Consider the following 27,618-nt stretch of genomic DNA (forward strand, 5'->3'; position numbering starts at 1 on the left):
ATAAATGCAGTCTGCTTTCCATTTCCTCTTCCTCCTTTTCAGAGAGACAATGGCTGATAACCACAATGTGTAGACATAACCATTTCTGGTCCAATTTCCTGCCTGTATTTTGACCTCTCAGCCACCATCACCTGCAGAATATCTTGTCATTAAATGGCATTAGTCCTTACACAAGAGCTTTTTTACCTGAATCAAATTCCTAAGTATTCTGTAGTATTTATAATTATGTTTTTTCCAACTATTTTTTAAATGTAGTTCCGTTCTCATAAGTGTACCCAGTATCTTATAGAAATCCCTAAATTGCAACAATACAATGGCAAGGTGATAGAAACTGCTATTCTGAAAAAGTCATCTGAGGACTAGTTATTCCATTTGACAAATATTAGGCTTTTTCCTCCCACATATTTTGGGCAAGCACATATTTGACCTAGAAGAGATTTTAAAGGCCAGTGCCCAGCAGTTTTCCAGTTGACTTTCCCCCTCTTAACAGATGTGCAGTTATTGTGCAGTCCTTGGGAGTCCTTGAAATTCAGGCTTTCTTCTATATCACATGCCAAAGGACTTTCTGGATAAACTATTCTGTTTTCTTCCATTGACTTCTGTACTAGAAAGTCCCAACCCAGCTGGCATAGCTCAGCTGAGCTGAACCATGTGGGGAGCACATTAAGGTAGCAGGCATAGCAACGCTTTCTAGTGCCTCAGTTTGAAGGATGAATGAATATGTAGGATTAAAATCCTTTGCACTGCCAAATTTACTCTTAGTTCACCACCGAAGGGACCATGAGGTCCCCAGCCATCCCCCCAGGTTGAAACACCTCCCCATTCTGAGCCAAGCTTTATCCAGAGCCAATGCTACAATGTGCAGAAGGCAGAACTGCCATTTCCCGAAGTGTAGTCCAGCTAGTTCAAATGTCTTGGTGGGCTATAAAAGTATCATATCTACCTGCCCCATCCTTCCCCATAAATGATTATGTTTTTCCCTTAAAGACATGACAGACACCTTAGATGAATAAACTGATTTTATTTAAATAAAAATACAAGCATATCTTGTCTATTACACACTACCATTTAGTTTTTAAAAGGCACTAATATTTAACAATAATTTAAGTTCTCTTGAGAGCAGCTACCTAGATCTGAGTGGCATTTGTAAACTTGTCAAAATTCCCTCCACTCATTCAACTCCAGCATGGAACGGGTTGTTTCTGTCCTTGGTGGTACTGAAAATATTAGGCACAGAACCACACTGTAACGCTCACTCTGCATGTTCTTTACATATTAAAAATCAAATCCAAGAGACTGCTCTTTCTTTAAGACTTCAGGACCTGCTTTTATTTGCATTTCTTCAAGTCTAATAACAGAATGCCACCTTCTCTTACACAACAAGTTTTTGGCACATCCTACCGTTCTTGGTCACAGACTGCATTCGCCTCCTGACTGGGCTTCTTCAGGGGCATCTTTGCTAGGCATGGATGCACCACAACCAGCAGATGTGTCTGGTGGGCTTATTTGTCCAGTCCTCTGATCATTTATGGGAGATTCACCATGGGGCGACACAGGGAGATGCAGCGGATACCTCTCAGCAAGCTTTACACCCCAACCATTCTAACAGGAACTAATTCTTCCCTTTAAAAACAAACAACAACGAAGTGACAACTGTGGTGTAGTGCAATGAATACCAGATTACAGCTAGGTGTAACGACACGCCAATTCTGCTATTACCAGGCAAGCTCCTCAGCAAACTGATGGATCTTCCTTCTATATTGCGCCAATGGAAAATTTTATTTTAATGGAACTGCAGTAATGAAACTCAAGACTTAGATTTGCAGAGGGAAGTAAATATCCATTAATTCAGCATTTACCATAAGACCAATGCAAAACTGAGACACAGAGCTACAAAAATGCCATACCAATACCTAGCTTACAAGGATGTCCTGAGACAGACTTCATTAAAGTTTGCCAAAATCTTCAAGATCCTTCAGAGAAAGGTTTTAAAGAAGAGCTAACAAATATTAAGAAAAAATGGTGGTATTTGGCTATATATATACATATACAGTTTTCCAGTTTACATTTTTAAACACAGAGCCATCTGTTCTTGCTTTCCAAAGTAGATATAATCTAATTATATCAGTAAAATAATCTGACACCTACTTATAAGTGTCACTTCATGATACTTAGCAAAGATCTAAAATAATTTAAAAAATGACCACCTGAAGTCTTCTAAGAAGACAGATCAAAGCTCTACCAGTTTATCACGCTTTCTTCCTGGTTAGGTTTTCCCTTTAGTTTAGATATACAGCACCTTAATATTTGTACAGCATTACATGGATTTATCAAGAAAAGCACTGAAAAGACTTGTGTTGTTTCTGCCTATGAGAAGCAAAGTGCTTTCTGAAGATCTCCTTCAGAATAAATGACCCTACTTATTTTAAAGAGGCATTGGTATGCCTAAAATTCAGCATTAACAGCATATACAGCTAAGGAAAGCTGTCCTTGGAAAAGATAAGATAAAAAGGGTAATCCTACAAATGAAGTGAAAATTTATGTTGCCTTGAAGGTGAAATAGCTTTAGAAAAAGCCTTTAGTATTTTTTTTTCTGAGTCCTCAGATCCCTTTGAGCTACAAACTAAATTATTTTTTTTGCTCATCTTCTCAAGTAAACAGCTTACTGCAATTAGTAGTTTTATACTACTCACTCTTCTGGTTCACACTGAAAAAACACAGGTGAACTGGAAACTGGAGGTGCTAGACCAAATGATTCTGATTCGTCTACCAGAGCCCAGTCCCGCATTTCCTTAAGAGAATATGGAAATGGCAGAATAATAGAAGGAACACTTCTGCAGCACCAAAACCAGTATTATTTGAACAGAAGTCATCCTGCACCAGCAACTAAGAAAATAACATTTTAATAGAGGCATTCTAAAGGGAAGAAGCTATTTTCCAGAAGAACCACCTCACCACATTCGGCCACGCAACATGGCTCATGGCCACCAGCAGACCCTAGAAAATGGAGCGTATGCTGCCCAGCAGCTGAGGCCAGGCTTTGCAAGACTTCAGGAGAGCAAGAGCCAGGCTGCAGGAGACCGCCCCATGAGGGCAGTGTGCTTACACACAGCATCATTTTTCTGCCGTCTTCTGCCACGTATCAGTTATTTCGCTTCTGCATTTGTGGAGGTTGGAGCACGTCCCAAGTGAGACTGAGTGCTGGGGAGAGCACCCTGGGCCTGGCTTCAGCTTGTTCAGTGGAAAAAAATAAATACAATAATAATAATAAAAAAGCAGTATTTTTTGTCATTATTGAGAGAGTGCTGAGGCCAGCCAGACATGGAGCAACTATGAAGGAAACCTCCACCCTCCCAGTGCTCACCATGCAGCAGTGTACAGGACCATCTAGGCAAGGGAGGGAATAATTGCGGTGACTTTTAATTACTGTACACCCCTCTGGTCCTCCTTCAGAAGCTTGGGAGTGAACACACTGCACACTCTTCAAGGAAATGTTGAAGGTCTTTGCTGTGAGTAGTTCTTTCCATTTAACATAAGGCCACAAGCAAAGACACAAACGTGCTTTACAAGACAGCTGTAAGACTATGATCTTCTGTGTTGTTCTACTCTTTTCCAGGTCTGCAGAGTTGTTTATGCACTGTGTTATTTGCAGTTCAACAAACACACTTATTTGGACACCCGAATTACGGAAACAACCATTTGTTCAGCAGCAGATGGAAACTATTTTGCTAAGGTTTTAATGAATCTAACACACAGACTTGGTAATGCCACCTCACCCAGTCCAAGTTTGTTGAATGTCTGTTTTTCATTGAAGCATGTGATAAGTAAAGTACTAGAGGAACCAACACAAATCAATACCAAGTTTACCTTCTGCAAATAAAGATCTAATTCTGTAGATGTAGACTCTACTCAGGGGATGATATTTGCATAGCAAGTAGCAGTAAAGAGTGAATAAGATGGTAAACAAATTGAAAAATGAGGTATCAATTAGCCTAATGGTAGAGCAGGTAAACTAATCAAGCCATATTCATACTAGATTTCATCTTCTGACTCCTGATCTCTTTCAGATGTTTTCAGTAATCCCATTTCCATGGACTGGGACTGCTTAATCTTTGACCGAACTGCCCTGGAGAAAAAAAAGAAAGAGCTGTCATGCATATTACAAATCAAACCATGACTCAAAGGCTAACCTGGCTATTATTAAAGGGTACAAAACTGTTTAACTCTTGCATCTCATCAGGGAGTTTGGATGATTGACTTATGAAGACCTGCAGTGGGCCACTGCTGAAGACACTGTGAAGAGGAGACAAGTGATTTCAAGCAGAATCTGAGCAGAGTTCAGCCAAAGGCCTTGACTGTAGAGATCTGTGTGTTAGCACGACTGACCACTATACAGTCCAAGCACATACTGTGGCATTAGTATGTGCTGCCTTTAACAATGCCACTTGTATGTACCTATAGCTTCTTGCTATAGAGTTGCGTGAGATCATATACTTCCAGCTAACCTCGTTGTAACGTATAGAAAGTTTAATGTTGTACAGGTACAAGACTGATGCGTTTGTTCACTTGGAAGAGCACTCCACAGCTGTGAAGCAGCGTGAGGCTGGCCAACTTCCCCATGGATGGGAACTCCGATCAGCATCCTGTGGTCAACTTGGAGGGGGTCAACCAATGCTGCAGCAGCCAGAGTTCCCAACATCAGAAGGGGCGTAAGATTGCTGTCATCTTTTCTATAGTTTCCACCCTTTACACAACAAACCAGTTAACAACCCTGGAGTATCAGTGCCTTTCTTACTAAGATCCCCAAAGAACCAGCACCTTCTTGGTGCACGACAAGACTGCAAGAACTACATGTGGCCAGAGCATGATTAAATAGGGCTGTTAAAATGGTAGTGGTAAAATAAGGGGTGAGAAGCATGTTTAAGACAATACCAGCAAAGGCTTGGTAAGATCCTGCAGGCAGAAAGTGATCATGCATGGTAGCGTCAGGCTCATTTTTACAACGAAGTTCACATTGCAGTTGGAATTTTGTCAGAATTAGCACTGGGTGGCAAGGAAAAGGTCTCTCTTTAGAAATTAGGGGATGAAACTGGCTAGTGAAAAAAAATCATGTCTGATCAAAGGAAAGTACTAACAATGAAATCTATCCAATAATCACGTCATGAAGCCTGCTGATGATCCACTTGGAATTACAGGAGATGAGCACTGGGAGAGAATAGAGAAAAAGGTCTTCCCAACTTCTAACTCATTAAGAAGTTACGAATGTGGAAGACTATCAAAAAGAGCTCATTTTACATGAGAAGCATTAGGCTGTTAGAACTGTACTTGAATAATGTTTTTCCCCTTTCTACTGAAGCAATGGGCCATGTTGTCTTCATTGATTAGATATGGTTATTTTTATTTTACCTTGCAAGACAATGAATTGCTTTGTGGGAACCTTTTGATTTGCCAGTGAAGCCTTCAAAAAAATAAAGTTCCTGGTAAAGCAAAGAGAAAGTTCTCCATAGTTTCAGTGTTTCAAGTAACTTACCAGCTGACAATTGTGTAATTTACTGCAAGTATAAGAAAAGCAAAAGCATAATGCCAGCAATAGCACATGGTCAGGAACATCATATTGGTATGATCTGTTTGATTCCACTCTGGGCTCCCGTTTGGAGGATAAAGAACAAAGCCAATCTGCAATCAAATAAGAGATGTTTAGCAAATGTCATTTGATGTGTATCCTGTGCTGTATCATGTATTATGCTACCCATCACAAGGCAGATATTTCATTTGCTTATAGTGCTGACTGATATTAGAAACAGTTTTACAGTCACACTCAGATGGGATGAATCATGTTACACAGCTTTGTGCAGAAATGCCTTTGAAAATGCAGAGCCAGTTCCAGAGCCCCTCTGCTCTTGCTCAAAGAGTGATTGATTGGCCCAACAAGCCCTACAGCAACCTGAACCATGTGCAATAAGGAAAGGGGCTGATCCTCAGCTACGTGTGATCCCAACTGCAGACTCATCACCACATAGAAAACCTGCCCAACCACTCGCACTGACTCGCTTCTTCCCAACAGCATCTGGGAATGTGCTAAACAGTTCAGAAGATGAATAATAAATCAATAAATAAAGACAAGCCCTAGTTCTGTTTCCATCCAGGAAAAACATCAGGTTTTGAAATTAGGTAAAAATGTAGCTTTGTCACATAGGACTATAAACTCATGTGAAGTACGTAGCTGATTTGCTTAGCCAGAGCTGGGGAATACCAAATTCATATTGCTGCATAAACTAGAGAATTAGTAATCCCATGGCTGGTCAGGCATCTGACCTGACAAGCACCACTTCTCGGTGCTGTCTGATACTCTTCAAAGTCACTGCTCAGCCATTTAGTTGAGGATTTTAAAGCTGAGAAGAGGGGGAGAGGAAGAAGGAGGGGAGGAGAGCATTTTGCATTTACATGCAGAGAATTCATTGAATGAAGGTGTTGATGATGCAGAAAGAAAGCTCCTTTACCTTCTAAAAATTTGTCATGCTGCAGCCAGTATGTGGTTTTCAGTCACACATATGGTTGAAGTCTAATGTGGGTGTTTAAAAAGCCACACTTAAATCCCTTGTATTTTTAGCTCTTCAGTTTTTACTTTGAAACAAAAAGCACATTGTCTCTGGAGCTAAAGAAATAACTTGTTTTAAAATTAGACTAGACAGACAACAAAGAATAAGTGATTGCATCTAATTCCTCTTTTGTAAGGCTTCTCAAATCAACAAAAAAAAAGCTTACAAACAAGAAAATAAAACACTGAGTGTTGCAGCATCAGGCTCTTGAGTTCACTTATAGAAAAATACTACAGTTTAGGAGGTCTGTCTTCTTGCCAGAGCAAGTATTTAAATGTTTGATTTGGTGCAGAGTGTCCAGTTCTCCTAAGGAACAGCAAACGTTTTTATTCATCATGTCTGGCCAGCATATAAAAAAGGGAAGGCAGTCTAGACTTGCCGGAAAGAAAAATCACTGGAGTGAGCTCGGTTCTCTACTATAAGATCAAACACATAGAGTCACCAGCACTCCTATTGCTCTGTTGCAAGGTTGCAGCAATTAATGAGATTCTCTCTAACAGCAAAAGGATACTATCAAATATCTATTAATCCAGCAGAATCACACATAAGCCAAGGCCTGGCAGCTACCTTGCTGGAGCTGCATGTCCAAAATGTACAACTTTAGACTGTTACTTCTGCTCACATGCCAGAACATTGTTAGAATAATAAACTGGACACCACCCAATGCCCTAATGAGAACTGGGAGCTTAAATACCTTTTGAATCTAGGCTGCCACTGTTGAAATGTTTTTAGAAAGTAAAAAGAGGCAACCTGTTCAGCACATAAAAAATAATTTGCACCGTCATTCCTCTTCATGAAAATGTCACTGAGTTGCTTCTCTCTCCTTTCCTGTATTCCCCAGGGCATTGACTCCCTGCTCCCACAGTAGCAAACACTGTGGGGTTATAAAATCACTGCTGTTTGGCTTGCAAATTTTGAACAGGATGTTACAGAGATCAGAGGGAACATTTAATGATTATAGCAAGGGAGAGCTCAACAAAACCACATTAGTTTCTGTATTGATTTCTAGGGGGTGGTGTCCCTGCCCATGTCAGGGAGGTTGGAACTAGATGGTGTTAAAGGTCCCTTCCAACCCAAGCCATTCTGTGAGTCTATGAGTTAAATGAAAGACAGGAGAAGTAAAATGGCCTACCATCTGTAAAATGGAAATAATATGTACTTTTATCTCTTTAAGGGGACATTGAGAGTATGTTGTTTTCTATGGTCCTTTAAGGTCTGTATTTAAAAGGCATATTATATCAACTGTGAAACATCTGCAAAGGAGTAGATGACTAATATTGGTGAAGGAAGACATTCCCAAGGTAGAACAGTGACCCACCTGCCAGAACCAGCTGCCTTGTAATATGCAGAGGCTTGTTCGGAGCATCTCAAGTACAATACTGCCACGGAAGAAAACTTCCAGAAATATGCAAACAGCAGCTCCAAAGATAGCAAACAGCAGTAACTGATGAACATGAATATCCAGCATGGCTCTCCCATGAAGGTGGTAGCAAAAGAGAAAACCTGGAATAAAATAAGTGTACAGTTTAAGATTTTTTCCTTCCTTGCAATCTCCTTGCAATCTGCTTTTAGAAAAGAGTGAACCTTTCCTTTTAATGTCAGCATCACCTTCTCAGGTAAGCTGAGAGTCATTTTTTAAGTCTCATGCCTGTGTACTGTATGCTTTCACTTGTGAGCTCAGGACAGGAAGCAATATGGGAAGCTACAGCTCTACCACCTTTTATTTAAAACACGCTTTAATGAAGTCTTATTCATCTGTCTCTGCAGTATAACAAGAGGGTTGCCATGAGATATACTGTGCCTACAGAAAATGCAAATTGAGTGTGTCCACAGTGCAATTCCAACATATGACAGCTGTGAGGGTAGATGCACACATGCTGGCTTTCAGCTAACAGTAGTATACCATCTCAGTACATACATTGAAGCACATGCCTGAGCTACCTAGTGCTTACCCAAAATATTCTCATAACACTCCTGTTACTACCTAGCTATTTAGGAAAGCACAGATGCACCTGTGCAATGTGTGACCATGCTCCTGGGCTACAGTGCAGACAAATCCTTAGCAGTTTAAGGAGGGCCAAGAATGTGTTGTATTTTTTTTTCTTTTTTGAATGTTTCAGAATGTTAAATGCTCATCTCCCATAGAGCTCATTCTCTAAAGTTAATTTGAGAATCCCAGCCAAAGGACTGATACCTGTGTGCCACTTTCACAGGCATCTCAACAGGGGGAGGTAAACTTACCTTCAATAAAAACTGCTAACGAAAGCATCATCCTGTCCATGGCCACTGGCAACGCATTAGTACCGTGAGCCACAATGTCGACCAAGCCTGATATGCCATAAAAGAGATACATGGTGGCGTGCTGCCAGTTCATCAGGTGATCCCAGTGCTTTTCCTCATAATTATACAACTTCAGGTGAGGTCCATCAGGAACAAATTGCTCAGCCACCATTCCTGCACGTGAAATGAGAAATATTACTATTTGTCCTGGTTCTTAAGATAAAGACTTCCCAATTCAGCCTTTCCCAATAAAGGTTTTAACATGTTGTCCAAATGCCAATGAAAAAGCACAGAGGCCTCAAAGAAATTTATGTCCTACAAATTTTCAAGAAAAAAAGTCAGCGGGTGGAAGAGAGGTGAAATAAGTTTCTTTGCAGAGGGAAAGACCACAGAGTAAGCTCAAGCATATATTAAGCATCACATAATCCAGAAAGGAGAAAGCCATAGGAAACCAGGCTTCAGCTCCACTCCTGGTGGGACTATTTGCATCTTGCAGTTCCAGAAGTGAAAATGAATTCTGTGCTTTTTTTCTTCCTTTTTTTAAAAAAAAAAAAAAAAAAAAAAAAAAAAAAAAAACAATTGCCATTGTGGTAGTCCACTGACTAAATTTTTCAGCTGTCTCCCAGTGGTTCAAACATGCGTTCAACACATGCTGAAGTCCCCCAAAGAAAGATTTCCCGTTTTAGTCTCTGCAATATGAAGGATGGCAGAGTTCAAACTCTTAATTCAAAGGAGATCTTTCCTATAAAACCGTAAAAGGAAATCTCTCTGCCATGCAGAGCTGTTAAAGGTCCCACGAGGACATATACAGAGTTAGTATTTGCATTGCTGCTCCACCGCCTCCCTTACCTTGGCCTCTTGTTGTCTTGCTAACTAAATGCAGTACTCCAGAACAGGGAAAGCTGCTTTTAGATACTTTATAGGATCAATTAAGTTTGTGAAGGGCTTAATATACATTATGCTTTTAAGACACTGGAGTTATTTATTTTGTTTAGCATAGCGTGTGCCAGCATCCCTCTGTATAAGTGGATATACTGCAGAACAAATGCAGTGTTTTTCCACTTTTTTTTTATTTAACTTTCCTAACACAGAAACGGCAGTTTTTATTCCTTCTGTTGCTTGTAGTGTTTGTCCGTGCCAAGCTTTCCTGCCCACATTTTTGACTGGAATTGAAATTGCTATACATCAAACTAATAGCTTTTCTTTCCAGGGTGAAAATAAAAACACTGGATTCATGTTTTAGTTGTCTGACTCTCTCTAGACACTGACTGGGACATTTGTAGGAAAGATGTTCTTACCCACACCTCAGAACAGACATTATTATTACGGTTTTGATAATTTTTGAGGCATGTTATATTGCACCCACAGCATCATGTCGATGTTTATATATCTTAAGTGACACAACTTCCAGAGGGGAAGAAAAACCAGGTAGAAGGCAATATATGGGGATAAAGCCTGCACCTGGATTAGACACCAGGGAATTGTGAGTATTTAAAGAGCAGATAGATAAAATAGGATCTTAATACTGAAAATTATTATCTTTTTCATCTTGAGGCCCACATGTGTTGAGCTCCCCTGCCTCCTGTTATTTAGTTTACTTACTCAAAAAAGGTAAGATGGATGTCATGCAGCATGCTGGGATTCAGATAACGAGTGGGCATTTCCATCCAGCTGCACATATCTCTAAACAGTCCTCTTAGTGTGCAGGTGGGTTCACCACAGCATGAGAAACAGGACCCCCCTTGAACAAATTCTGCAGCAGTAAAACCTGGAGTTCAGTCTTTTCTGTGAATATTTTTCCTTTCGAATGGTGTTAATGAAAAGCATATTTTATCCATAGCTTGGTGGAGCCTATCAACATGTGAGAGCTGGCAGGCCACCTGAAACCATTCACAGCAGTGGGTTGGGATGGCTGGATTCAAAAATAGATAAGCAATGCCCCCACAGTCTGGTGCTAACAGCCTGCACATGAGGGCCTCTTGCCCAAATAACTTTTTTCCCTCCCTGAAGGGGTGAACAGCAAATGAACATTCAAATGGACCACCTGTGAAGGAGCCAGGAGATTTACAGAAGCTCCGGAAGAGTGCTATGGATGGAAACCAAGTTACATAAGGATGTAATTAATAGCAAATACTAAGCTAATTCTTCGATTCATAGAGTTTAAAGGCCAGGAGGAGCTAAGTAAAGCACCTAGTCTGACCTAAATGTCTATGTAAAGATACCAAATAGCCCCTCACAATTTTATTTTTGTTTGTTTGTTTTGTTGAGCAGAACAGTGTGCATCCACCTAAAGACCTGTTTCAGAATGGCATCCTCTCTTGAACTGAAAACAAAAAAAATAGATCAGGAAACTCAGTAGCTTGTTGCACTGGTTCATGATGCAATCCGTCTTGCACGACTAATTAAAAACAAAACAAACAAACTAAAAAAAAAAAAAAAAAAAAAAACAGAACAAGATACGTTTCATCAGAAAGCAAGCTTTGAAAAAAAAAGTGTTAAAACGCACAGTTCTTTGCATTTTTGCTTTCTTCCTTGAGTCCATCTAACTTACCAATCAGGGCAAAGACAGCTTTGATGATCCCCTCAACAAATTCCAGGCGCTGAAGTCCTGCCCTGGAGCCCAGGTAGCAAGCGCTCTTGTTCTTTCGGCAGACATATTTCAGGGGGTACTTCACTGACCACCACAAGCCAAAAAGAAGGAAAAAGCTTCCAGGGAGGGCATGGCCTTTAAAATTTCCCATGGTTTTCTACTCTGCAATAGCTGAAGGTAAGAAAAAAAAAGAAAAAAAAAAAAAAGGAGAGAGACTGATTATTGGAATAGTAGGAGAAATCTATGGGTTATCATTTTAAATTATCTTCCGGCTTAGATCGAAGAAGTGTCCCTGGCTGTTCACAGATTCAAAGAATCCCAGAAGGGTTAGGGTTAGAATGGACCTCAAAGACCATTCAGTTCCAACCCCCCGCCACAGACAGGGATACTTCCCACCAGATCAGGTTGCCCAAAGCCACATCCAGCCTGGCCTCGAACACTTCCAGGGATGGGGCATCCACAGCTGTTCCAATGCCTTGACACACTCATAGGAAAGAATTTCCTCCTAACTTCTAATGTAAATCTCCCCCCTTTTAGTTTAAAACTGTCCCACCCTGTTGTACCACTATCTGCCCATGTCTGTTCAAGACACCCAGCCTGTCTCCCGAGTTTCACAATTTTGCAGAACGAAAATGACCCAGCTGCAAAGCTGCTGACCTGAAATGCAAAGCTGGCATCTGACAAGCAAAGAGATAAAGACATTACAGTGAACAACGACATGCCGTTGAGATTTCACTACCAAAACAGAGAACATGAATATTCAAACTTTGTTTCCTTCCCCTTTGGTCCCTTCACAAAGAAGAGCGTTACACGTTTCTCTTCTCCACAAACAGAAATCAATATAATATCTGATTAAGGGAAAAATGGATTGTGTAAAGATCTGATGGGTAACTAATAAAAAACTATTTTGCATTTCAATGTGGATGTCTCATGATGATTTGCAAACAAGAAGTGATTCTCAGTATATGATAGGTGAATTATGTACCCACAACTAGCTATATACTATCCCCATCAAGCACAGCGAGTGATAAGGCTATCACTTGGTCAGTGGTGCATGAATGTTTAACAGCAGTGCTGTTAACAGGACCTATTAACTCATGTCCTCATCCCAACTTCTAGGAGAAGTAACTTAGCTCCAATAGCTTCTTCATTAAAATTAAGATTAGATTTCAATTTTTCTTTAAGCTTGTATAAGCTGAGTTGCCATGCATCACGACCCAAAGGCACACCAAATCTTTGCATAGGCAATGTGTAATCAAAAATAACCACTTAATGAGCATTAGCAAACTTCATTTCCTATTATTATTGTCACTAACTTAAAAATCTCATCACCACACTACACCACAGCCATCTAGTTATTAGCAGAATATGGAGGCTCTGGTATATTTTTCTTCTCAGTAAGTATTTCCTACAGTCAGCTCTGCATAAGAAGTTTTAAACTGTGGCTTGTGGGCCATGGAGTACTTGCAGATGGTTCACATAACACTGTCTAGTCACGTAATGTGAGGCTAAACTTCGCTTAAGGCGTTATTTTTCTATTTATTATTTTTAGGAAGGAAAACTTTTCCACATACACAGGTCCTACAGTTGCCGTAAGACTATTACCCAATTGCATGAGAGAGAGAGGTGACCTATATAGACACAAAGGAGAAGGGAAAAAATCCATGACTGTTCCTGCATAGTATGAGGAGGGATAGGATTTATCCACAGACATGCTTTGGGATGCCTTGTCCAAAACTGCTGCACCAGCATCAGCGCCTCATTGTGACCAAGCATCAGGTCCCAAAACAATCACTGTGCCAAAGGGGTGATGAGGGACGTGTCTGCTGATTTTTTATGAAAGGGAAAGGACTCCACTTGGGATCTGGACTCCCTTGTGGGGAAAGGCTCCTGCAAGCCGCTTCTCTCTCATCAAGAAAAAAAGCAAAGGCGATGGCCACCTCCACTCTCACTCACAAAATGCCAAATTGAGCTCTAAGCTCCCTGATGTTGAGCACGCTAGTGATGGCAAGTCAGCCTGCTGGGTTTATACCTGCATGTCTTATTGGGGCGCCTGCAAGTGGGGACACACCTGCCTGGTCCCCAGCAGCAGGGTTGGGGTCTCAGCCCCACTCACTGGAGCTGGCCGCTGATATGTCCCAGAGGAGTAACCTCACCTCGGGACACCTCAAAGGCTGTGGTCAACTGGTGTATTGCTGCCAATGCTCACCATACCACCGTTTCCCCTAAAGATGGGTGGTACTAGCAGGAGCTGAAGTGTTAGACAGTTGCCTCAACTTGGCGTTAAACTTTGAAACACTTCTTTTGTTTTGAAAGCCTTAATTTCTGGTTCTCCTAAAGCCTGCTGGCCTGAGTGGCACTGCTGTTGTTTCAGACACGTTATTTCTTTCCTTCTTTGAATTAAAAGAAAAGGAGTGGGGGGTGAAGTGACCTTTCCCCCTCTGTGTCTGATCTCACTGATCATAGTTCATTAAAAAGAGTTTATTCATTAGGTATTTTGTTATTCACCACAGGTGCATAGCACTCCAAATGGAAAAATTTACCCTGTACCACACGTCAAAGGGAGATACTGGTTTACAAAGGTAAATTAAATCTATGGAAAGCCTACCTCTAGGAGATTACAGCTGCAGTAAGATTCAAATAAATAACCATCTGTTAATATAATTTGTATTGCACAGTGTATGAAACTTCAAAAGTAAATCCCAATCTGTAGACTCACACCTGGGTTACTTAGAGCTCTGATACTGCAAGATTATCTGCCCTAAATCTGGATTACCCATCAAGACACTCTGTTCAAAACTATCAAAAATAAGGGAAAGGAAGAAAGGAACAAGAAAAAAGGAAGAAAGGAACAAGCTACTGCTGCATATCCAATACAAACAAGAGAGAACCAGAAGAAATCGACTTTTTGCTATAAGCAGTATGATTGAGTATTATTAATTTGGGGAGCATATCCTTCAGTTTGAGAGCATCTGAAGATGCTGTGGTTTATTTTTACAGCTTCTCTAGAAAGACACCCGTCAGTTCTGCCAGCTTCACCTCGTGGGGCTTCGTGTGATGCGGAGGATACTGCAAGGACCAGCAGGGCCTCCTGGTAGGAAGACTGCCATGGGGCCAGACAGCAGGGCTGGGAGCCGCAAGGGGAGGTGCAGGGAGACCGGGGCAAGATGGCTGTTCCTGGCCTGACTGGAGGGAATTTGGCAACCCCCTGTACAGCCCAGCCCATTAATCAGTTTGAGGTTTTGTTTTTACACAGCCTTTTCCCATAAGCAAAGAAATAAATCACTGGAGGACTGATGTTGGAAGGCGTGCAGGTCCCAGACCCTCTTCCACCCTCAGTGGTTTCAGGGCCAGGGGTGCCAGCAGAGCCACTTCTTCCTAAGAGCCACAGCCACACTCAGCAGCAAACCTTCCTCGCTACCCACCAGCTTCCCTAGAGCGCAGCATCTGCAGGGATGCGGGTAGAGAAGATCCTGAGGCTCTCCCTGTCCTCACCCAGGACTCAGGGGCCCCATGGTCTCGGGGAAAGAGGAAAAGATAATGAGGCATAATGATGGCCATAAAATCAGCTGTCCAGATAGTTTACAAATATTAAGTACTAGGCAATGCTTCTGCAGCTGACTAGAGTAAGGAATGAGAACAATTTACAGCTACTTGTGACCGTGAGATGCTTTTTTTCTTCCATATGTGAGCTCAAAGTATCATTTTTCTTGCAGTAATCACAGAAAGCTTTGCATGGCTAAAGCTCTTCCAGAAATTACAAGCTGGGTGGTATTGCAAAAGTATTTTTACACACAAAGTTTTCCAACCAAATATAGGTTGTTGACGGTAGTCCACAAATTCCGTATGTAACAGTAACGCTTTGTGTACCCTGGATGTCCATACCTTGGTTCAGACTGCACCTTACTCCTTGGGGTCAGAAGGGAATGTGGGGATCAGGAGGGAAGGGAGGGGATGAGCAAATGCAGTCTCCAGCTGAGCTGTCAAGAAAAGGTATGCGTTTTCCTGGGTATTAAATGCTGCCTTTCTAGCCTGAAAATTACCTCACCTAACACTGACAGAAAAATGAAAGGAAAGTGAGAAACAGACTTAAAAAATTGATTCAAGCATCCTCTGACTTTTTGGGGAGGGAAGCTTCATAACGTTCACTGTTTTCATTCACTCTTGAGGCTGCTGATGTGGGGACTGAGGCATGGCTTGGAGGCTGTTTGGAGAAGCTGGCTATCCAGGCAGCTGTTCAATCACTTTATGAAGAACTAGACTAGTGTCCTTTTATCCCCTTCTCTCTTTAAAAAAAAACAAAAAAACAAAAAAACAGGGCCTGAGGCAGGATAGCCCATACTGGACCAGGATGCGAACACCCGGTCAGTCAGAACCAGCGACGCAGCACGGCGCTTCCCTGCCCTGCACATTCTTCTGTCACATCAGCATGCCCTGTAATCTCCTGTGTTTATCAAGCCCTGGAGGATGTTGAAGAGGACAGTCAACCAGAAACATTTTCTCCCCTCAAACGACACAAGTTATGAGGCCACAAACTCGCTATTCTGCAGTGCATTAGTTTCTGCTGCAGAACTGTGTGGCAACAGAAGTTAAAACCAAAGATTAGACATTTGCAAAGTTACTCCAATGGTAAAGCAAAGTGTTATTTTTCTCCCATATACTTAGATTAGGAAACAACAATGTGGCATTTATAATATTTGATAATAATATTTGAAACAAAATTATTATTTATCCATAATGCCCAGAGTAATCGATCTTTATGTCAGTAAAAATAATGCACACTGGTAAGAACACTTTCTAGATTATTTCTGTTCAGTATACAAATCCCAATCACACAGTTTCTACTGAAAACTGAAATGCAGAACAGTCCAATGCATCCGAGGTGAAGAATATCCCAGACAAGTTTACTTAAACACCAAAGTTTCCTATTTGCACTTAAAGATGTATTCACAATCCAAGTGCCTTTTACCTCACAGCCATTAAATTGCAAACATCACAGAGAGCCACGCTGATCTGAAACACAATGTCATCTGTAATTGCTTTGTTTGCTGAATGCAATACTGGTTTCATGTCAAGACTAAAAGCATTTCAGCAGCTACAGCCCCATGTTCCCAAATGAGGTCGCTGCGTTGGCATCAGGAAGCACTTACATGGCACCTATAGCTACTTTAGAATTAAACTTATGCTAAGTATTGAATACATTAATGAAAGCAGGACTCAGGACTTCTTGAAATGCTAAAAAATATTACATCCCTAATATTTTTGGCTTAAGGGTGTGGAAGATAAAGAATTTTAGGTCAAAATATGTCATGAACAAACATCTCCGAAGCCTGCAAGAGAATAATTCACACCTTGATCAAATCTCCAGGCCTACAAGAAGACAGAAATGAAAAACAAAAATTCCGAAGCTTCAATGACCAGAAGTCTATATACTGATCTTAGAAGGGAGGAGCTCCAAGACAAACCCTCAGAGTGCTGGGTTTGGGCCCACAACCTGAACTACTCCATTTCTTTCGTCAGCTGTCAACAGTTCTTCCTTCCAAAACACTTGTCCTTCTCGGCCTCTTGAGAGCTCCTCACAGTGTTTTTTCACCTCTCATGACCCTCCGTTTTTTGGCTTGATTTTCCCTTCCTTTGCACGTCTGCTGACTCCATTTCAGCTCCCATATTCAAGCGGGCTGTCTCCAGGGGTTATCCAAGGACAATAATCACTCCATAACAATCTCACCATTGGCTCTTGATATCAGAGCAGCTGCTACTCTGTGAATATGAAATTTTCAGAATCCAGGACTGCCCATTTGAAGCCTTTTATTCAGATCACCACAAGTTCAAATCACACACAGACAAAATTATTTTTTTTAAAATTGCAAGGGACACATTATAATACCTTTTTTTTTCTAATGAAAGAGGGTCTGTTCCTGTACTGGCCATATAACCTGCCATTTCCTAGCACTGCTTGCAACAAAGGGTAGAGGAGCATGGGTGCATCACTCAGCTCTTGCAGGTATGAGCTGCTAGCCCCTGCAGGGTGTGTTTGGCTGCAGCCACTTCCCCACCTGCAGGAGCCCAGCCTGGGTGCTGCTTCCTCTGGGGTGACCTTCCAGCTGCCCCATCGGCAGAGCTGCAGCCTCCATCCCACAGAGGGTCAGGCATACTGCTGTCCTCAGAGGGGATGCTGTCAATGCACGGTTCCTCCCAGCACAGCAGACTCGAGCCACCACCAAGGAGAATTACTCCCTGGGTACCCTGCATAAAACAGTTTTGCAGGGTACGGTTTCTCCTTGCAGATCCAGGTGTGTTTATCTACATGCTCTCTGCTTCCTGCTAGACATGCTAGAAAAATATCAGGAGATCAAAAGTCTATTGGATCAGCTGATGATTTAGAGCTCAAAGCCCAGCCCTGGAGAGGAAATGAAATAAAACATGATTTGGTTTCTGTTAGCATCCCTTTCATGGAATTGCTCTTACAGCATCTTAACAATACAATCGGGGCTTCAGTGGAACGGTCTAAGAAGACAGTGAAGCTGGCGAGACCACCAGACCAAGATAAATATTTGTAATATATACTAGTGATCTCCTGGGCTGTGAAAAATCCTACCTTTGAGACTTATATAGCAATTTGCAGATTGCTAGAAGTCGCTGCAATTATTTATGTTCCTAAACACTTCTTGAAGATAAGAAGATAACCAAAAAAAAAAAAAGGGATATTGAGAAGACAGTGTTTGAGTGGTCCAAAATGGTATTTTCTACCTGCAAGGAAGCTAGGTCTAAAAGAAATAAAGTGAGGAATTCTTTGGAGAAGGACAGATCTTCAGGTATGAAAGACAGGACTTGCTGACCTTGATATGATTTGTAATTCTTTGGTTCTAAGGGTTGTTCCCTTACGGTAACAACCAGTTACCATATAGACAAGGCATTAAGATAACACTTCATTCTGTAGCACTAGGTGTTGGGTGACAGAGACCTTTGAATGAGTAACCAAAATATTACACAGAAGACCCCATTTTAAAGAATCACCGAATACTAATGAAATACAATACACAAAAGTATCATGCTGCGCTGTAAATGCCCATAAGCTTTCATCTTAAAGTTAGTATCAAGCTGACAAACATGGGAAGGACCTGATGTCAACACACGCAAGAACATTACTAAATCCTTGACAGCATTCATAGGAAGGACTCAGTTTTCATATCAAAAAATTATAGCTCAGCTCAGCACAGCTCTGAACCAGGCAACAAGCAGGTGACACCTGTAAGAGATGAGCTTCTCCTGTTCCCTGCGAGGGAGGAGGCCAGAGACCAGCAGTGAATGTGCCCAGTGTGTTGGCTGTTCGTGGAAACTTCTGCCTTTTGCTGACTCCTGTGAGACCCAGCCTCTTTTTCTTGAATTCGTGTTTTCTGAAGGTATTTGATTAAGGGATTCCTAACCTTCTGCCATCCTGTCTGTCTGTGGAGTACAGTCAGGTAACATGAGCCCACAGGGCTTTAAATGGAAAAGACAAATAAAGTGAATCCAAATACATGTTTAAATCTCACGGATTTGGGTGCCATAACGAGTAATATTTGAGTGTTGTGTTCTGATAAAAAGGGGAAAAAAAATAAGATAAAAAGCTTTCTTGTAGGTAATTTACATAAAGCCATACACCAGAGCTGAAGATGGGATTTGCACCTAGAGCTTTCCTTGACAGACGTGTCTTTGGACCTGGAAGTTTTCTCTGCAACCCACGTCTGTCAAAACCAGGGTGCTCGATGTACTGTTCGTCACAATGGCAACTAAATGCACCGTTGAAATAGGTTGAAATAGGCTTTCAACAGCAGAAAGATGTAAGGGAAAAAGAAACACTAATGAATAAATGAGAGTGTTGGCGAGGCAGTCAGTAACATTGATAATAGCTGCGAGAAAAGGCTGTCCAAGTTAGCCCAGCTAGAAAAATCAAAATGTCTCAGAGAAACAGGTATAGTTCCTCTTTAAGAGACCACCTTGCACTCGCTGGATGGGAATCAGCCAGGGCCAATGCAACAGCAGCAGAAAACAGAGTGTCCTCCATAATGCACGGCTACAGCAGCTGCAGCTGCAGCCCTTGCTGCCCCTCAGCCAACAGCAGTAATGGCACGAGTGGGGATAGTGCTGTGGAGCAGGAGCTTTGTGATTCAATCAGAGCAGCAGCTCTTCTAAAACCACTGGCATTACAGACGCTACACTCTATATCTTAGAAATGGCTCCAGTGCAAGGTCACGCAGAGAAAGGGTTTTAGGAATGTCGTTCAGATAGTATTAAAATGTTCCAGCAGACGCTGGCTTAGGCTTAATTTGATGAGAAGGGACTTCGGGCTCCTTTTTATCATCTGGAGCAGAGTGGTGCCAGCACTTCAGCTCTGGCTCACACCACAGAGTAAGTGCCACAGGAGCGTCACTGTATCATGGCACTCACTTTAAAAACTCAGATTTTTCAAAAAGAAGGTTTAATTACATATAATCCTTGGTTTTAGGAACTTGCCTGTCTCACACTGAGGAAGAGAAATCAAAATGACCGCTGCTGCCCACCCCAAGTGAGCGTGAGCACATTTGGTCACATCCAAGAAGCAGAGCATGAGGCAACTGACAGGAGCTGTGACACTGAGAAGACTTGATTCATTTCTGTCTTAAGACTGAAAAACAAAAGACCCGTTTTTGTGCTGCTGCTCTGGCCATTTGCAGCACTGGGTAAGTTGATATTTACAGGCAGATTCAGTGTGCAAGAGCAAACAGAGAGCAGTTTGCCTAAACACAGGCATAATTATTCAAGCCACTCCTCGAGATTCATTTGAGTTTTCTGCCCAAGCAGTTATTTCTACCCACACTCTCCACAACTGAGAGAAATCTGTTTGTGTTACCCAGCTCCATTTGCAAAGAGAAAAATACAGGAAAAGTCTAAATAAGTGGTAAAAAAGCATCTGAGTGAACTTTGGAAAGGTAACAGCAGAGCTAATGATGCACTTTCATATCAAGTAGACACTGAGTACGTTCCTTTTACAAATGACAAAGTATTTATGGTGACTCATGGAACATCGCATGCCACAATTTACAGAGGTCTACAAAAAGTGCGATAAGGTAAGGCAAACAAAGTCATACACACGGGAGAAATCACAAGTCCTAAGCATGTAAGTGCACAGTAATCCTCAAATCATTCATTTTAAAAAGGAAAAAAGCATAAATACTTTGTTTTTAAGTACGTCTACGTTTCAGTTCCTAAGCTCTCAAAGTTCAGAAAGCAGTTTCTCAGAAAGCCAATGAAATGCTTGATACCATGTCAAGCATTAAGTGCTATTAGGAGAGCAGAAGATGATTTATAGCTGGAAAACTGAAGCAAAACGGAACATATGCAGAGGCTGTAAAAGTTTTTCCAAGCATTACTCTGGTTTGAAACAGAATAGAGAGACGGCGATAACCTGATTTTAGAGCTTCTCTCATTCCCCAAGTAGCCACGACCGCATTTAACTTCTGTTGATTTTCCCTGGAAATACAAGTTTGGATACACACCTACCTCCCCGTCTGAAACATCCAAAGAGGAGGGGGGAAAAGAGCCGTGCGAGACGCTCCGGCGCATGCCTCGCACCCCTAGCACATAACCCTCCTTTGCCCAGCGATCCGCGACCACTGCTGCCCGCTCCCCGTGCTGGGGCTGCAGGGCGACCCGGAGAGTCCTGGCTCCGTTCCCAAATCCTCCCCGGGCCCCAGAAGTCCCCTCCCTCCAAGCCCCAGCCCCCTGCCCGGAGCCCCACCGCTCCTTACCTGCGCTGCCCCGCTGCCGCCCCCGGCCCGGGCCGGCCCCGAGGCCCCGGGACCCTGGCCCAGAGACCCCCGGTGGCCCCGCGGGGGCCGGGCGGGCTCCTCCCGGTAGGGCCGGGCCGGGCCGGGGCCCTCCTCTCACCGCTGCGTGCAACAGAGGCTACCCACCGCCTTTAATTTTTTGATTTTTTTTTTTAAATTTTTTCCCCGATGATCACGGTTTTTCTCCAGGAAAATGAGCACCCGGCGTTGTAGTTCCTGTAATTACCCAGGAATGCATGGCAGAGCCTGGAATCCAAAAGAAGAAGGTCCAAAGATAAAATTGAAAGGGTGAAGCCACGGTTTTATGTGCAAACGTCTTGCCGGAGTAAACGGTGTCATTAACATTGCTGGCTCAGTCGCAGCACGATGAAAAGCATCTTACACTGCACCGCCTCTGTTGCATTACCCGGCAGAGAACACAAACTCACTCCTCAAATCTTACAAACTTTACTTAAAGGTGTTTGCCTACAAGTTGCAATAAGCAGGTCTTGTGGCTCTGTTTAAACTACACCGGCAGCTTCCCTGACCCTTTCCACCCATGCTGGCACCAAGCTCTCAGGTTGCCCATCGCCAATCTCCTCTGCAGCACCTGGAAGAGCCAAGCTGAGGTGCCCCCATCCCGATCAGCTAGCCACCACTGGGACTAAGTCCCGAGAAACCCCCCAAATCCAATTAAGATCTCTGCCTTGCAGGACCTGAAAGCTTTTTGCTTGAAGAAATTAGTGGATGAAATTAACTCTGTGTAAAGATTAAAACTTAGATTAAGAGTGCGTTCCTGTTTGGTGCTTTTCATCTTGGGTTATCTTCTCAACCAGCTCTGCCCATGTCCATCTCTTAAGTATCTATTTGCACTTTTACTCTCAGATAAATAGTACTACACCAAATACCCTTCAGCATCTGGCAAGCAGATGCCTTTGCAGGTTGGGTGATGTCATGGGTATAGGGAAAAAAAATAATATTTTCCAGAAGGACCACCTCTCTACCCAAACAGTGCTTCAAAATCTGGCTTCTGTGGCAGCTGCTCCACTTTCTTGTTCTGAGCAGCTTTTTTTTTAGACAGCAGAATGCATCTCAGATAATGGCATTAATTTCTATCTAATGGGTATCATTCTGTTGCAAAAGAGTTTTCAGTTAGACTAAGCTAAATCAGTGAATGAAACGAATAATTGTAATTACCTCATCTCTTTATCAGTGGTTTGATGTGTTTGCCTTGGCAGTGGAGCAAAAATCACTTCCTGGGATTCCTCACTTCCATCTGTACTTAAAATGACATAAAAGTGATTCTAAGTAATGATTAGTGTCTCCAATGTCAGAATCTCCAATTAGTATACCGGAAACCCTGCATTTTCAGGAAACCCTGATTCTGTGCGTCTGCGAGGACAACTGCAATGTGCATTAAGGTAATCACAGAGAAGTAAGTAAGCAGAATATTCCACAGTACCGCTAAGGACTACAGCAACAACAAAGCATCTTTTGCAATTTTTTTTAGCAAATACCAACCAATGAGAGTCCAAAAGGTTAGGAAATTGATTTGCCGTACCTGTTCCAAACATATGATGCTTGGCTGGCACAAAGGCAGGCAATTGCACCCTGCTTTAGCTGGAAAAATAGAGTATCTGCCTGTCTCTGAAAGGGCTATGTGTGTGTCCCAAACTCTAGCTGATAAAAAGAGACAAGGAACTATATAACACTTGCCTTGATTATTCTGAGAACCAATACAAACAAGGGCAAATTTCCCAAGGAAAACTTAAATATGTAACAAAGAAGTAAAATAAGTGAAAAAGACTAGTTCAGATTATAGTCTGTTTTCCTGCCTGTTCAGGATTGCTTTCTACAATGCAATTGTATAAAACAATCAAAATTATTAATAGATTTATTTTACTAGCTTGTAACTAATAACCTATTGGGTCCGTTCCACTTTTCTTCTTTCTCAACATGTCCATAGGAAAAAAGAAAACCACCTTTAGTGAAACTTTCACCATAGTGAAAGTTCGGCCTGCGCTAGGAGTGATTCTGGATCATCACTCAATATTTGAATTTGAAGGTTTTTATGTGAGCATTGCTTTTTCTCTCTGGTAAAAAAAACAAAACCAAAACAAAACACCCCCCCTCCATACACACACACACACAACCCCAAAAAACAAACAAACAAAACCACGTAGACATGCCATGTATCTATCCATTCCAACACTGTAAAACCTATTAACTCGGTAAGAACAAGCTATCAAATTACTACAAACAAAAACTATGGCTTCTAAAATAGAAAAGCCAGATTTTTTGACCAATACAACCCAGATGCATCCTGTATGTCTGCCCATCTGACAAACTCATTATTTCCATATGTTCTTGTGTCCTCCTGCATTTGCCTGGAAAATTTCTTAATTGTGATTCCCTCCTTTCTTGCTAGAGTCTGAGGAAACAGCATCCACAAAAATCATTACTTTAAATAAATACCCATTGGTCTTGAGTCCCTAAGATGTTTGGCAATGTAGGCTTTTTGTGGCCATTTGGTTGCTTGGTTGCTGCTGATATTGAGCATCCCACTTGAAGAAAGTCACAAACATTTCTTCAAGGCCAAGCCTAATTGTTGTGGGATGAATTTGCAATTAGTGCTTGAACCACTTTCCAAGGGGATTACCTCAATGAAACAATACAGGGTCAAATGTCTGTGGCTCTGAGCCCTACATTGCATTTGATGCAGTGCCCAGTTCTTGCTCGAAGTACAGCACTTTCAGCGAGCGGTGGAAGCTGACCTCACTGCTCCAGCTGCCGCAGGCCGTGTCTTTGGCCTTTTCTTTGGCCTTTGCTCTCTTACCAGCCAGCTGCCTTAATGCCAGCCTGCCTCTGGGGTAGGCAGCCTTGCCCTGGCATGGCTACAGAGCATGGTCGTGGCCCTGCACGGCCTGCATGGCCCGTGCACCTCCTAGGCCTGCTCCAGTCCGACCCAGCACATTCATGAGGCTTTTCTGTGTAAAGACCACCCTGCAAGCTTCAAGCCCAAGATTTGCTCTTTGTAGGAATCTCTGTAACAGTATATCTAATTTATAGCTGTGAAAACAGCATGCACAGATAGCTGACACAGATAGAATAATCAGTCTCCAGACAGAGTGCCCAGAAAGTTAAATGAGTAATTCTGGCCTTGAAAAGTTTGTGCAACAGTTGAATAAAGAGCAAATACATACATTGGCTATTCCTGAGGAAAAGCAAACATTGACATTCTGTTTTCATTACAACTTGTAGCAAGCAAAATAAATGAACACTGAATTCCAATACAAAGACCATTTCATAACAACCCAATTTTTGGAGGCCTGTAAGGGATATTTATCCTATATAGATTTAGAAGATACAGGTTTAAATCTGTAAAGGTTAAAAAGGCTTCTAGGCCTAATTCTGCCATCAGTAAAATATGCAGTTACATTATACACAGCATTTTTTAAAACATTAATTTTAATTGTTATTAATTACATGGATGCTGTTGCTTGAAGTGCTTTTTTAAAAACATGTTGCCTGTAAGACTTTTCTAAGAAACATCAGAGAAGAGAACTTTTTCCAAGTTTGTATGCTCTCTTTGCATTAACCAGCAATTTGCCAAACTCACTTCTAGCATATATAAATGTATGCTCCCTTATGAAAGTGTCTCACATAGAAGAACATGCAAAAATGATTACTGAGAAAAAAAAAAAAAAAAGAGGAAATGTTATCAAACCCCTACATGCATTAACAGAAGAGTTGCTATTACTGCAGGTGCAATACATGAAACAATCTATAATTCATAACTAAATGGCAATGTTTCAGACTGACTATAGTCCTTTGAACTAATCTAGCAATTTGGCATGGGGAATCTGGGGCAATAAAGCCAGAAATGCCAAGCATGTTAACAGAATGTTTTCTCCATTTCCATATATCGAAGATTCAGAACAGAGAAATCTGGGAAAAGTAGAAGCACCAAAAGAGAACAAGTCGCAGTATACTGATAATATAGGCACTTGAAATCAATATTTGCCTTGACACTGTGAGCTATGGAGGTGAGCAAGAGCTCAAACACGTATACACACTGTGATCTCTATCTGTACTTTGCAGATAAAAAATCTTCGCTTTTTCTCTTGTCACATATCTGCTGAATGAGAGTAAAGATGATTACTAAGGCTGCCAATGCCAACACAGAATTTTGAAAATCAGATCTAAGAAGTATATTCCTGATAGGAAGTGTAACTGAACTACAATCCTAGTAAGCACAAAATTTGTGCAGGGAACTATCATGGCAATTCCAGTGTCAAAGCTGCAAACATTTTTACTACACTTCAGCTTGCAAAGCAAGTTAATTAGAAAGTGAGAGATTACACATACTGGTGAAAAATGGCATGCACTAACCTTGCATTTTTTGGTGGAGGATTGTCAGCAAAAGATTAGTAAAACATCCATGACAGTGTAACTCCTAGATACTGTCAGATGGAGGAGATCTCATCTCTTGTACTCACTTGGAGTCAAATACCAGGCAAAGCCAAAGTTTATCAGTTGTTGCAGAAGTTGGGATGTGGAAATACAAGGCAGAGGATGGTGGGAAAACACAAGACAGCCTGCCCAGCTAAGTAAAGAAACTACAGCTATGGAGAATTAGAAACTCTCTCTGCCTCTGTCAGGTTCCTTTGCCATTTCTGGATGAGCTACTTGCGTGTCTGCATTTGGCTGATTGTTTCTGATTTTGGGGTACCTGGTCAGAGACATCTAGGTTACAAAGGTATAGAAGTGACAAGCCCTCAGAACAGCAAATGAAGTCTACTGAAAGTTATTTAAAATGCAAAGTATTCTGGAAAAATGATAGAGCCAACAGCGTATTCAGAAAGATGTAGAGAATCATAGTAAAAGGTTCTCAGTTTCCCAGAAGCCTCTAATGCATATTGTGATGATAATCATGCTTACAAAATACTCCGATGCTGAAGTAAAGCCATCTCAGAAAACCTAATGAAGAAGCTGGTGGTTCTGAATGCTGTGCATTCTTCGGGTTGTACGGTGGTAAATAGGGCTTGTAGTCACACATGGAAATGCAGTCAAGGAAATGCAGAGACCAGCTCCATTCCCAGACACTGTCCTTCGTTTACACTAAATGAGGCGCTAGTCCTGTGGGAAAAATGGTATGCAGTCAAATGATTAAATCATGTCACATAATACACGTTGCATGGGGGAAGAGGAGAGGGGGTTGGACTAAACTCTCAGAGACAGCTGTAATCTGGATTTTTCCAGTTTTTGAGAGTTTGACTTTGTGAACCTAATGGTGTTCCTTTGACATTTTTATGATGCAATTCCATCTTCCTCATTGTTTTGCTAATTTCTGTTCTCTCTGTCTCTCTGACTCATTTGCTCTATTTTGCACGTACGTCGGGTGAGTCAGGATGGAGGGCTAGCGAGGGGAGGATATCTGGGTGAACAACCTTCTGGATGGAGACACTAGGCAGAGACAAGGCGAGAAAACTGGCCAATTGAACAGTGATATGAAAAGCACCAGCTGTAGCTCAGGCTAAGGAGAGAGAGAGGAAAATGATTTTACAGGGGAAGGGGGAAAAGTGAGAGAAGTATGGCAGCGGGAGGTTTGTGTGGAGAGAGGACAGGCTGGGAGCTCAGAAAGCCTCTGTCACCTCGCAGGTGTTACCTCCTACAACCCTGTCTCCGGGGTTGCAGGCAGGGCTACAGGCAACCATCCCCTTGCTGCCATTACGGAGCAGTATGGGGCTGCTGAGGCACATGGCTGCATCCCACAGGGCACCTGGGACAGAACAGCTCTGGTGCCAGAAAGCTGCCACTGCACAAGCTTCATCTCAAGCACACAAAGGAGCAAAAGCTCTCATGATGAAGGAGCCCATCCATGTATCTCAAAAGTCTCTGTGTCAAGGTCTGATTTTCCCTGAAGACAAGTCTTTTCCCTCAGTGACTGTCCTCCCCAACAAGCTCCTTGCTCTTTCTTACACCTGGAAACGGGACCCTTTGGTCTCCTGCCTGGCTGCCACACATCAAAGCTTAGCCCTTCGAAAACATATCATTTTTTAGCCAAGATCTTTGTCCATCAACTCAAAACTCTTCTCACAAACCAGTTCCCTCCCAGAGACAGCTTTGGGCTCTCTCCACCACATGCCTCCCCAGGGATGTCCTAATCGCATGGCCCTGTTCAAACCTCCAGACCCAGCTCCTCGCTCCTGGCCTCAGTGGCCCTGCTTTCCCATGAGCTATGAAGTGGCTGTGGCTTCCCTCTGCTCTCCCTTGCCTTTGCTGTAGTCCACATGTCCTGTTAGCACTGGTGAGGGTGCGAGCCCACCTCCACAGGGCTGGCTCCCACCCACCATGCTCC

At 42.2% G+C, this 27,618-nt stretch overlaps 1 protein-coding gene across 8 annotated transcripts; it reads right to left on the minus strand.

Annotated features, from left to right (window-relative positions):
* Positions 1-1,006: 1,006 nt before the first annotated feature.
* On the minus strand, positions 1,007-26,433 carry TMEM45A (transmembrane protein 45A). Of its 8 annotated transcripts, XM_035540525.2 has the most exons (7): positions 21,240-21,374; positions 11,431-11,640; positions 8,841-9,053; positions 7,918-8,102; positions 5,531-5,676; positions 4,034-4,126; positions 1,007-1,623 (listed from the first exon to the last, which is right to left on the minus strand). In XM_035540525.2, coding segments are annotated over exons 2-7 (828 nt in total). In that variant the 5' UTR covers positions 11,621-11,640; positions 21,240-21,374; the 3' UTR covers positions 1,007-1,622. The 8 variants fall into 8 exon arrangements, with proteins under 8 accessions (XP_035396418.1, XP_035396414.1, XP_035396415.1 ...); XM_035540521.2 differs by lacking the exons at positions 1,007-1,623; positions 21,240-21,374 and adding an exon at positions 26,199-26,433 and having other exon boundaries at positions 2,888-4,126; XM_035540522.2 differs by lacking the exons at positions 1,007-1,623; positions 21,240-21,374 and adding an exon at positions 25,650-25,845 and having other exon boundaries at positions 2,888-4,126.
* Between the last annotated feature and the right edge of the window lie 1,185 nt (positions 26,434-27,618).

Source organism: Cygnus atratus, chromosome 1, assembly GCF_013377495.2.
Source record: "Cygnus atratus isolate AKBS03 ecotype Queensland, Australia chromosome 1, CAtr_DNAZoo_HiC_assembly, whole genome shotgun sequence".
Classification (NCBI taxonomy): Eukaryota; Metazoa; Chordata; class Aves; order Anseriformes; family Anatidae; genus Cygnus; species Cygnus atratus.